The following is a 12258-nucleotide window of genomic DNA, read 5'->3' on the forward strand; positions in this document are numbered from 1 at the left end:
CTTTACGTTGGAGGCTCCATCTACATTCATCTCCCACATCTGCTCCCCTTTGTCTTCCTCCAGGGTGAGAATGTCCTTCTCGGCCTGCGTCTGGAGTGAGGGGCAAAAGTCGGAGACAAAGTCTGCCAGAGCTTGGGACTTGATTGCTGCTCGAGGTTCGAATTTCAGGTAGTAGCCACTTAGGTGTATGGACCATTTGGCCATTCTACCTGATAACTCTGGTTTTCTCATTATAGTCTTAAGAGTATAATTAGTTACCACAGAGATAGTTTGTGACTCGAAATAAGGCCGTAACTTATAGGAAGCCGTGACTAATGCGAGTACGAGTTTTTCAAGTGAGGTGTACCTGGTCTCTGCAGGCAGCAGAGACTTACTGACGTAGTATACTGGATGTTGTACTCCTTCTTGCTCTCGAACTAACACTGCGCTGACAGCCACCTCAGTTACTGAGAGATACAAGGACAAGGTCTCTCCGGGTTCCGGCTTTGATAGGAGTGGTGGAGTGCTTAGATACCGTTTCAGCTCGTTGAATGCTTTCTCAAGTTCCTCCGTCCACTCGAACTTCTGGCTCTTCCTTAGGATATCGTAAAATAACATGCATCTGTCTGAGGATCTTGCTATGAACCTATTCAGAGCAGCCACTCGCCCTGTTAGGCGATGTACGTCTTTCGGCTTCTGAGGTGACTCTAGCTGAAGTATGGCCTTGATTTGATCAGTGCTGGCTTCTATCCCCCTCTGGGTGACCATATATCCTAGGAACTTCCCACTGGAGACTCCGAAGGTACATTTTGACGGGTTCAGCTTCATTTTATATTTTCTCAGGGTGCTGAAAGTGTCAGCCAGATGTTCGACGTGCTGTGCAGCTTGTTTTGATTTTACCACCATATCGTCGATGTATACCTCCATGGTGCGGCCTATTTGCTCTTTGAACATCGTGTTTACCAACCGTTGGTAGGTGGAACCTGCATTCTTTAGACCAAAAGGCATTACATTATAACAATAAATACCTCGCTCTGACCTGAATGCTGTTTTCTCTTGATCATCGGGATACATCTTGATCTGGTTGTAACCACTCTATGCATCTAGGAATGTGAGCATTTCATGGCCTGCTGTAACATCCACCATGGCGTCTATGTGTGGCAGAGGGAACGGATCCTTTGGACAAGCTTTATTGAGGTCTGTGAAATCAACACAAACCCTCCACTTGCCGTTCTTTTTTGGAACAACCACCACATTAGATAACCACTCCGGGTACTTGACTTACCTGATTTTTCCAGCAGCGAGCAAGTTGTCTACCTCTTGGTTTATAACCTGGTGCCTCTCTGGAGCAAACTTCCTCCTCTTCTGCTGGACAGGTTTGTAGCTTGGGTCCACGCTCAGCTTGTGTGTTATTATACTAGGGTCTATCCCTACCATATCATTGTGGGACCAAGCAAAGCAATCCATGTTAGTTTTCAATAATTGAACAAGTTCCTGACGGACATTACTTGTGCATTCTGATCCAATAAGTACGGTCCGCTCTGGTTGCAGCTCGTCCAGGCTGACTTCGTCCAACTCTGCCTGAGGTGGCTCGACATATTCCTCCTGGATGCGCTGGCTCTGTAATTGCTATGCTGGCGGTCTAGTTGTTGGTTTCAGGGCTACCTTATAGCAATTCTTAGCATCCTCTTGATCCCCACATATCTCTTGCACTCCCAGGGTGTTGGGAATTTCAGACATTGGTGGTAGGTTGAAGATATTGCCTTCATTTCGTGGATCCAGGGCCTGCCAAGAATTACATTGTAAGTAGAGGGCCCATCGATAACCAAGTATCTCACCTGTTTATTGACTCCTTTGGCGTAGGTTGGGATGGCAATTTCTCCTAGAGAGTGCTTCGTTTCACTACTGAAACCGACCAAGGGTACTGCCTTTGTTGCTAAGTCCTTCTCGCTGAACCCCATGCCTTTGAGTGTTTCCAGCATAATCAGGTTGACGGAGCTTCCCGTGTCCACCAGGATCTTTTTTACCTCGCAGTTTCCTATGGGGAGGGTGATGATTAGAGCGTCGTGGTGTTGTTCTGGAGTGGTCTGTGCATCTGTTTCATCAAAGGTGACTGCTGGGAGGTCCTGGCGGCTGATTCTGCAGGAGTATTATGGCTTGTCTCCTTTGGTTTGTGTGGCGTGCCTTTTGGCTGCTGAATAAGTCAGGCCGCACAATTCCGACCCTCCTGTAATAACATTCACAATTCTAGTGCACACAGGTGGAGGAGAGGGCAGAACCTGATTAGTGGAATTAACTTTGGTGGAGCCTCCTGGCAAGAGGTGATCTAAGTTTCCTCGATCGTACTGGAATTTGACTTCCCTTCTCAAGGTGTAGCATTCATCGGTGTCATGGCCTATGTCATCGTGATACTCACACTTCTTGCTGGAATCTCTTTTATCGTTAGGATGCTCGTCAGTCTGCTTCCTAGGCCATCTGACTCCCCGTATCTCCTTTAGGGCCTTGAGTACTCCTGCAAGGTTAGTTGAGAATTTATACTCACTTACTTTCGGAGGTGGCTCAGAGTTATTCTTTCCTCCTGAGCCCTCGGAAACTTTGCTCACAGGCTTGCCGTAGGGTTTGGCTCTTTCGCTCTGCTTCTCTACAGGTGCCTTTCTGGATGTATGATCTGTGCCATAGGTCGCTCTTCTGGGCCCTGAGTCTTCCTCCAGCCGCATGACTGCAATTGCCTTTGTTTGTACCTCCTCGAAGGTAGTGCAGGGGTACTTGGTCGAGTCTTTATATAAGTCCGAGTCTGGCGGAGCCTCGCGTAAAGCTTCTATGGCCGTGGCTATGTCACACCGGGGAATTTCCACCTTCTCTCTGTTGAATCTGTTCAGGAAATCTCTGGTAGCCTCCTCAGGTCCCTGTACTATTCGGTGCATGTGTCATTTGGTTTGTTTTTCGGTTCAGTGCGACTCTTGGCGAATTGGTGGAAGGCATTGACTAAGTCGGCGAAGCAGGTTATGCTCTTATTGGGCGGGCTGACGAATCATTGCAAAGCTGCTCCGGACATGGTTGATCCAAACCCCTTACACATACAGGCTTCTTTCAAGGAACATGTTGCGGTGATCACCATCATCTTCTGCTTATAATGGTTGATATGATCAAGAGGATCCGTGGTGCCGTCGTAGAGTGTCATGGCTGGTGGCACACATCCTTTGGGAACACCAACAAGGGCTATGTCGTCCATGAAAGGGGAGTCTGCGTAGCTATCACGTGTTGCCTTCTCCAGGGGTCGTGCTACACCCGGAATCCTGTACATCAGGTCCCTTAACTCCTGGTACTGCTGTTCCAGCAAGCTGCCTGTTCCTGCAAGAGGGTTAGAGACAGGAGGACAAGGGCCAACAGGTGTACCTCCAAGCCAGGCTCCTCTTGGGAATTGACTGTCTGGCTGACTTGCCAAAGGTGTTGCATGGATGATGGTTCATGGCTGCCATTCTGGTGCCTGTTGAGAAGAGGCCCCTCCTACCCAGGTTCCTCCAGAGAAATGACCGCTTGCTGGGTTCATCATACTGGTGCGGGGTCCTGGATTCCATCCTGCCACCTGCTGGACGTGTGTTCCTGCAAAAGATTGCAAGCTAGTCCCTGGTTGGCTATTAGACAAAGTACTACCTGGGGTCGACTGCAAGCTGAGTGGTCGATCAAAAGACAGGAACCCTAATCCACTGGGCTCAATGGCTCCTCTGGGTGGTACTCCTTCAAGATCCAATCTGGTGATCAGTTCTGATGGAATTTGCCGGGATGATCCTGCACTGGAGGCTGAGACTGGGGCCTCAGAAGGTGGAGGCAGCGCAGTTGACATGGTCCTAGACTGGGTTACTGTTGCGACCTGGTTTCTGAGATCTTGATTGTCCTTCCTCAAGCTTTCGATGGCCCTGTGCAGGGTGTCCATTCCTTATAATACCACTCGCATTAGGTCTGGTGATGAGGCTCCTGATTTTTTTTAGAATTCCTCCTGATGCAGTCTCCTGAATCTGGGTCCTGCTGGGACTGCTTTCCCTACTGGATCTCGTCACACTGGGTGCTGTTGATGCTTTATGCACCTGCGGTGGCTTGAAAGGTGGCGGCATTGTTGGGGCTGGTGTCCTTTACAGTTAGTGCAAGGACTTACAAATCTCTAAAAGGATCAAAGGGTATACTTTTGTATTATTATCAGTTGGTCCACGTTTATCAATAACGGTTGGCTTGCTAGATAAGTTTGACGTTATTGTCATACAGATGGCGGTGATCAACTGGTCCCTAAAAGTCACACCTATAAGATACGTTTGAGAGATGTGACGGTATGAAAATACAGTCATGTTGATGCCAATAATTGACTAAGCAGTTAGTCCGAGTTATTTGACTAATAATTAGTCAAATGTGATGTTGAGATATTTTATTTAATACGGATTAAATAATAATGGCTAAGGCGAATTAAGCAGTTAATTCGTAAATTAAATATAAACGATTTATATTTAATTAATGTATATTGAATTTATTTAATTATACAATATTGTCTTTGTCGGACATGTATTAATATATCGACTGAGTCATGTCACTAGTTGGTACGTTAATAACCGATAACCGATGACGATTTATAATTGAAAACCCGTCATATACATTTTAGTAATTTCGAGCTGAACTACGAGTTAGAATAAGCACTACAAAAAAAACGCGGAAAACTGACGGTAGATGTGACGGATTTTGAAGTCCGTCAGATATTTTAAATAACTGACGGCCTTGTGACGGAATATCCGTCAGGAGTCTATTAGTGACGGAATATCCGTCACATGACGTCAGATAATACCAGCGCGTAAAAAAAATAAAGGCGCCATTTCTCTCTGACGGAAAAGCCGTCAATAATTAAGCCCATCTTGACGGATAATAATCCGTCGAATTGAGCATTAGTGACGGTAATTCCGTCGATTGATTTCCTCAATTATTACCCGAGTGTAACAATAATTGAGAGGAAACCATCGACGGATATTCGTCAGGACTCCGCTTTTTGGAGACATCGGACGGAATTTCCGTCGGATAAGTCAACAGAAATTTGACTTAAGCGACGGAAATTCCGTCGGATATTTCCAAAAAGCGGAGTCCTGACGGAATTTCCGTCGAGTCTTATAAATACCGCATCGACCATCCTCGTTCTCATCGTTATTATTTTCCCCAAATCAATTTTTACTCCTCTATTCTCCCCAAATCCGCCAACCACCACCACACCACCACCACACTCTCGTGCCGCCGACCACCACCACCCCAGGTTTGTCATTTATATCTTGTTTTTCCTTTTCCTTTTCCTTTTCCTTTTTCCTTTTCTTGTCTTTATTTTTATTATTTGTATAGGTTAACACCGCCGCCGCCACCGACGCCGCCACCGCCGCCGATTTTGTCCACCACTGCCGGTCACCCTTCCTTTTTACTTATTAGTAAAATTAATTAGGTATTTTTAATCTCTTTTTAATTAATTTTTTTGTTTAATTAGTTTAATTATCTTAATTAGTATTAGTTAGTGTTGATGCATGTTGAATTAGGATAGAAGCCATTTTGTTGTAGTTTTTTGTGAATTGTTAAATTTTGTGTAGTAGTTAGTAGTAGCTTAATTAGCTTAATTAGTAATAGTTAGTAGTAGTTTTGTGAATTGTTAAATTTTGTGTAATGTTAATGTTTTTAAAATGATAATTTTAATTAATGTTAATTAGATTAGATATTTAAAATGAAAAATTAGTCATGTTACTTAGTTTTTGTTAATTGACATTATTAAGAAAGTAGTCATTGTAGTATGTTTTGTTTTTAATATTATTGAAATTAATGTTCATATTGACTTAGTACCCGTTCAAAAATTACTCATTAGGAGTAATTTTTGAATAGTCCCCGTTTTGGGACTGTCTTTGTACGTTTCAAGTCACTTAGGTAGCAAACATGTATTTGTGATTTGTTAATGAGGAAAGAGCTCGGTGACAATTCCTTTAATGTTCTCTGAATGCATATGTGGAGTAATTATTTATTCTACATTGTGTATTTGGAGAACTAAGGGAATTGTCTTTGCCGAATTTTTTTGCTCATTAATAAATTACAAGTGTGTGTTTGCTAGTGACTTGAAACGTACATTGATGGGTTTAGGTTGGAGTGATAAGGACCCAATTAAAAAAAAAAAAAAAGACTACTTGTTGACAATAGTTATTTGTTAGTGATAATGTTTATTGAGTATTATTTTTGGTTGTTATTGTGTTTTTATGACATATATACAAACAAATTGAATTGTAGATATATATAAACATGAAAAGATTAGAACGACAATGGATGTATGAAAGATTAGACGAAAAAAAGAAACCGAAGCGTGAATTTGCAAAGGGGGTGAAAGAGTTTATTAACTTCGTGGGACAAAGTAGTATGTATAAGAATTTTGGTGAAATAAGATGTCCGTGTAAGAAATGCGAATGAGCTTTTAAAGGGAAAAAAGTAGTTGAAGATCATCTTTGGTCGAATGGTTTTGTCGATAATTACTATGTTTGGACGTATCACGGTGAGGAAATGCCTACCGAAGGAAGTTCAAGTAGTATCGTAGTTAGTGAAAATCCTTACCGTGAGCTCGTGGAAAATGCATTACGTGATAATGTTGAACAAATATTGGAGGAGCAACTGAATCCCGACGACCTTAGCGATGAAGAAGTGCGTTATGAAACCCCAAACCCCCAAGTTACTTCCTTCTATAAAATGTTAGAAAAAGCCGAACAACCAGTGTATGAGGGAAGTAATATGAAGTGTGGGATTCCGTTAAGGATTTGCCAAAAATAGTTGATGCTTCTGATCAAGAATTGAAAAGATTGAAAGACAAGAATGAAGGTTGGTCGAAACAAAGCATACTTTGGGAACTTCCTTACTGGAAAACGTTGTTAATTCGACACAACCTGGACGTTATGCACATTGAGAAAAACTTCTTCGAACAACTTATCAACACGATGATGGATGTACCAGGTGAAAGGGAATATGACGGGGATGTCGGAGAAGAAGAGGATAATGAAGTTGAAGTTGAAGAAAATAGAATAGAGGAAAATGGGGAAGAAGATGAAGAAGTCGGAATGCTTTTTTCAGATGATGATGAACCTCTTTTGATTCATAGTGATAGTGATAGTGATGAGTGATGGGAGTTGTTGTAATTCTACTATATTAATGTATGAATTTTAATGAAATCATTTTTATGTATGAATTTTAATCGTTGAATCAAATTGAAGCATTTTAATCATGACACTTCATTTTTGTTTTCATTTTTGTTGGACTACCAATTTGCGGTGTTAATTATTTATTTATTATATTGTTCATGACACTCCAATTTGTACTAACGGTTTTTATTTAACTGACAATTTCTGTTGTTTAGAATTAGTATATGGCAGGTTTCATTCGAAAGATAATAGGGAGCAGTAGTGGGGGAAGTCGCCGTAACCAGGAGAACGATGTGATTGATAATGATGATGATGACGATGTTCGGACATTTAATCCAGGAAACGGATAATATGCGAGATAATTCTATCACAAAACAAACCAGGTGGTCAATGGTAAGTGTTCTAAAACTTATTTTTAGCTTTATGAAATATATATCATTTAAATCATTTTATTTAAATTTTCAATATATGTTTGTTTTAATTTTTGGTGGAATGATAAGTCCATAAAAAAATATGTCAGTTGGTCATTCACAAATAACATTACAGATGAAGAGTACTTCACCAAATGGAGTGAGGCGAGCCAAGCAGCTGGTTTGAAGATGTGGAATTGGTTTAGGGTAATTTAAAAGTTACCTATTATTTACTTAACGTTAATAATTTTTATTTTATTTTTATTAATTAAAGTCATCTTCTATTACTAATTAAATACTTGTTTTTGAAATAGAAACATGTGAAGTCCGTCGATAAAGAGTATAACCCTTATCCTGATTGGCAAAAGGCGATCACGAGGAGGATTACCAAGCTTATTAATGGACTCAAGTATCTAAAGAACAAACCCGAGTGGGTACCGTCCACTTGGTGGGTGAATCTGAAGGAAAGAGAAGAAAAAGACCCTGAATTTGCCAAAAGTTCTAAGACAAATAAGGCAAATAGAATGTCGGGTGCTAAGGACGGGAAAGCACTAGGCACTCATACTCTAGGCCGTAAGAGTTGCTCCGATGCTTTCAAGGAATTGGTAAGTATTACACTCCCTCCAAATTTATTATTTTTCACAAATTGGTTACAAGTATTATTGATTGCCGAATATAATCAATTTACGTTTTTATGCTACTTTCAGGGTGAGTCGGCCACACCATACAAGTTGTTTACAAAGACCAAGAAAAACAAGAAGGGGGAGTGGGTTAATCCTCGAGCCGCTAAGACCGACGTAAGTTAATATTTATTTTATATCTCTAATTCAAAATGTTAATAGTTATTATATTTTCCTCATTTTTAAATATAACATCATTTTTTCCTTATTTGTTTTTCTTTTAGGCCGTTTATCAAGAAGAGATGAGTCAACCAACGCCCCCCGGAGAGGCTCCAGACGAGTTCCGTTCGTTCTACAAAGCGGTCGATGGTTTTGACAATCGTGGAAGATTTTTCGGGAGCGGTGATGTAGCGGCCGAAAAATGGTTTGAACGTCCGTGTAACAAAGGTACTCGTCAATCATTCTCTTACACTCCTACCCAGTATACTCAATTTGCCACCCAACTAAACAATGAGCGAACCGCACGACAAAGTCTTGAGGAAACAGTCCGTCTCCAAGCTCAAGAAATGGCAGAAATAAAAGAAGCAATGGCTCAGATGCGCGCATCTCAAGTCCCTCCCACGTGCTCCAGTTTCCCCGGCCCTTTCCGTAGAGAAGACAATGAGGATGGCGGACATGGCTTTGGTAATGACTTTATTGAGCCTCTAGGTAATTATTAGTACCGTCGTCTATGTTCTTATGTTGGTAGTTTAGTTAAGGCTACCTTAGGACACTTATGATTATGGATTTTAGTAGTTTAGTTAGTATGTATAAGACATGTAAAAATTTGACCTTTAACTTTTATGTAATAACTTTGGTCTTCCAATCGTGTTTGGTTTTCTTTCGTTGCTTTCGTTGTCTACTCTTGATTCCCGCTCATGCGGTCGACATGATAATGGATTCCCGCTTGGCGGTCGACGGTCGTATTTGGTTTTTGCAGGTTTGGTGCGTAAAAACAATGCAAAATCCGCATTGTGGCTAGGCAGCAAGCTGCCTTTTTCAGCTACTGCCCAAATATGTTCTGACGGAAATACCGTCACATAATCAGACTAATACTGACGGAATTTCCGTCGGTGGGTACTACTCGACGGAAATACCGTCACATAAGTCAACTAAATGTTGACTATAATCGACGTGTTATTCCGTCGGGATTAGCCACTCTCGACGGAATTTCCGTCACAATAGTCAAAAAGTTGTTTGACATATGTGACGATTATTCCGTCGAAGTGAGGCGATTCGCGTTATTCCGCGTCGATTATGGTCAACATTTCGTTGACTTGCCCAGTCACCCTAAAAGTGAGATTATGACGGAATAACCGTCAGTTATGGTGATCCTGACGGAAATACCGTCAGAAACATTTTTCTGTGACCATTTGTAGTGACGGTCTAATCCTGACGGAAAAACCGTCAGGAATGGCCATTACTGACGGGAAACAGGCCGTAGTGACGGTTTTTTTCCGTCAGTTTTCCGCTTTTATTTTGTAGTGAAGGAGGAAGTGAAAGCCCACTCCCTCCCCTTGGGCTCTCGGTTTGGCCGAACAAGACAAAAGGAGAGAGCCTCTCTCCTTTTGACCTAAGCAATTCATTTGTCTCAGAAATTAGGGTTTCGGAGCATTCTTCTCTGAAATTTCTAGATCTCACATCGAATAACCTCACAATAGCTCTCTCGATATTGCAAGTCAATTAGAGAGCATTTCTAGCACAAGGGCATAGTCTCAGACGGTCTTGGGTGCAACGATTAGGAGGAAATCTCTGTTGATTTTCATTTCTTTACGCCGCACATCAAAGGACCCGAGGTTGATTCTTAATCTTTATCGTTTTCTATTGTATTTCGTTTATGACCATAAATCGCATGTTATATTTACGTTATAATCCTTAAAATTAAGGGAATTTTACGGATATTTCCCTACAAATGGTATCAGAGCGAGGCCACGTAAATTTTCATTGTGATTTTTCATAAATCGATTTGAAACGATTTTGTTTTTTGTCTCGAAAACCGTGCCATGTATACACACATTTTTTCGTTTTTTGTAAACCGTGACATGCTTGTTCATGTCCGACCTTGATTTCGTTTTATTTTTACAAATTGTTATTTTATACTGAGATTATAGCAATATGTTAAGTTTTGTCAAATTTGTTGATTTAATTTTATACGAATTAGATCAAATTTGCAATGGTTTTGTTTCGACAAATCTGTTTTCACGAGGGTTTAAAGTTTCAGCTTGTTTTCCTCTCGATCGAGCCATTTCCTTGTCGATCGAGAACTTTTCTGTCATGTTTTTACTCGATCGAGTACATGTTTAACTCGATCGAACTATTTTAAAACCCCCCACTGCTCGATCGAGAAGTCCTCGTACTCGATCGAGCAGTATTGCTAATATGAGTCCTCGATCGACCTCGAGTCCTGTCGATCGAGTACCTACTGTTTGGCAACCTCTCGATCGAATGGCAGCTTCATTCGATCGACCCTTTTTGTTCCTCGATCGAGAACTTTTGTCCCTGGATCGAGGGATTTCATTTTGGCAGCATTGAATTTTATTCTTTTTGTTTTAAATTCTCTTTTGGCCATAAAATGTACATCATACGGATGTTGTACACTCGCTTGATAGTGAAACGGTTCACTCACGTACCATATAGTTATTTTAAAGCGTATTTAAAGTAACGGATTGTAATGGATTAAAATTAAACTGATAGAAGCGGTTTTATCACATAATTTTAATCATTAAAAGGTGGTTTGGATAAATTTAACATAATTACGGAATTATGTCACGAATAAATTTGTTTTTTAGTTGATGCATTTCATTTATCGTTATTTTGAATGTTTTGAATGCTTACATTACGTATTTATTTATTTTACAATCAGTTGTAACTTAGTGTGGCCTTAGTAGAACGTGTTACCGTAATGATGGAACACGGTCTTGGTTGTATTTTGAGATCTCGTATCTCCGTTTTGGATTTTTCACTTGTAATTACAGTTTTTTTGTATTTAGAATGTAAATAGGTTTATATTTGTAAATTTTAAATTGTAATTTTTGAAGAAGACCAAAGATGGAGAACCGGATGCTCACTCCCGCTGCATGGACAAGCATGGAACATCAAGACAAGCTTCTCGGGTCCAACGGTGGATTCCAAAGTTGTTTTATGTTCTTTTTTACTAGGATAGGCCACACCAGTTAGGAGGCTGGAGACTTGGAGAACAGAAAAGGTCCCTAGAGGCAGAGGAAGACCGAGACAGACATGGTTGAGAGTGATAGAGCACGATATGAGAGTTCTGGGGCTTGAGGAGAGTATGGTGACGGAGAGGGCACAATGGAGGGAAAGGATACATGTGGATTTTTAGTATTTGATGTTTTTTGACAGATTTAGTGTTTTTATTTATTTATTTAATTTAAAGAAATTAATTTATTTATTTTTCTCTCCTTTATTACACACTTTTTCAACAACCACTTTCTTATCCGGATCCTTAACCCTATTTCGGTTTTTAAAAATCGTTTTAATCTTTTCTCTCGATTTAAATTTTAAGTTTTTATAAAAAAAGACGGAATTCGATTTTAAAACCCCTAAGTTCACCTTGACTTTCCATTACATTTTCGTTCTCCCTTTTGTTTTTTATCTTCCCCTTTTTATTCGCATTTTGAGGCGTGCGTTCACCCTTGGACGGTTCGAAAGGATGATTCATGTCAGCCGACCCCAAATCATTTTGGGATTAAGGCTCTGATGTTGTTGTATTGCTTTCTTTTATTTATTTTCTTGTAACGATAGTATGCATCATATTCCGCCTAAAAACCAAACCACCTAATAATTGCATGAAAACTGACTCATATAGAGGTCACGCGTTAGTTTTCTTTGACATTCTTATGTCACACGTTTTTTTTAGGCCATCACCTAAGTTAATTCATTCACGTAATGCTAGTTATTCGTTCACTTAAAATGAATTAAAGCTAAGTTGATGGGATCTTCCTCGTATAACCAAAAATTGAGAATAGTCTTTATAGGTCAAACTCCAATGAATCCCTTCTTCGTCGG

At 40.5% G+C, this 12258-nt stretch overlaps 1 protein-coding gene across 1 annotated transcript; it reads right to left on the bottom strand.

The window, feature by feature from the left end:
- Nucleotides 1-2129: 2129 nt before the first annotated feature.
- LOC141590565 (uncharacterized) lies at nt 2130-2903 on the bottom strand. The gene has a single exon (XM_074411142.1). The coding sequence runs from the start codon at nt 2901-2903 to the stop codon at nt 2130-2132; it is 774 nt and encodes a 257-aa protein (XP_074267243.1).
- Nucleotides 2904-12258: the final 9355 nt, after the last annotated feature.

This window comes from Silene latifolia, chromosome 7 (genome assembly GCF_048544455.1).
Source record: "Silene latifolia isolate original U9 population chromosome 7, ASM4854445v1, whole genome shotgun sequence".
Lineage (NCBI taxonomy): Eukaryota > Viridiplantae > Streptophyta > Magnoliopsida > Caryophyllales > Caryophyllaceae > Silene > Silene latifolia.

Excerpts from the sequence above, each read along its gene's own strand:
- LOC141590565 (XM_074411142.1), bottom strand. The coding sequence starts at position 2,903 with ATGCACCGAATAGTACAGGGACCTGAGGAGGCTACCAGAGATTTCCTG.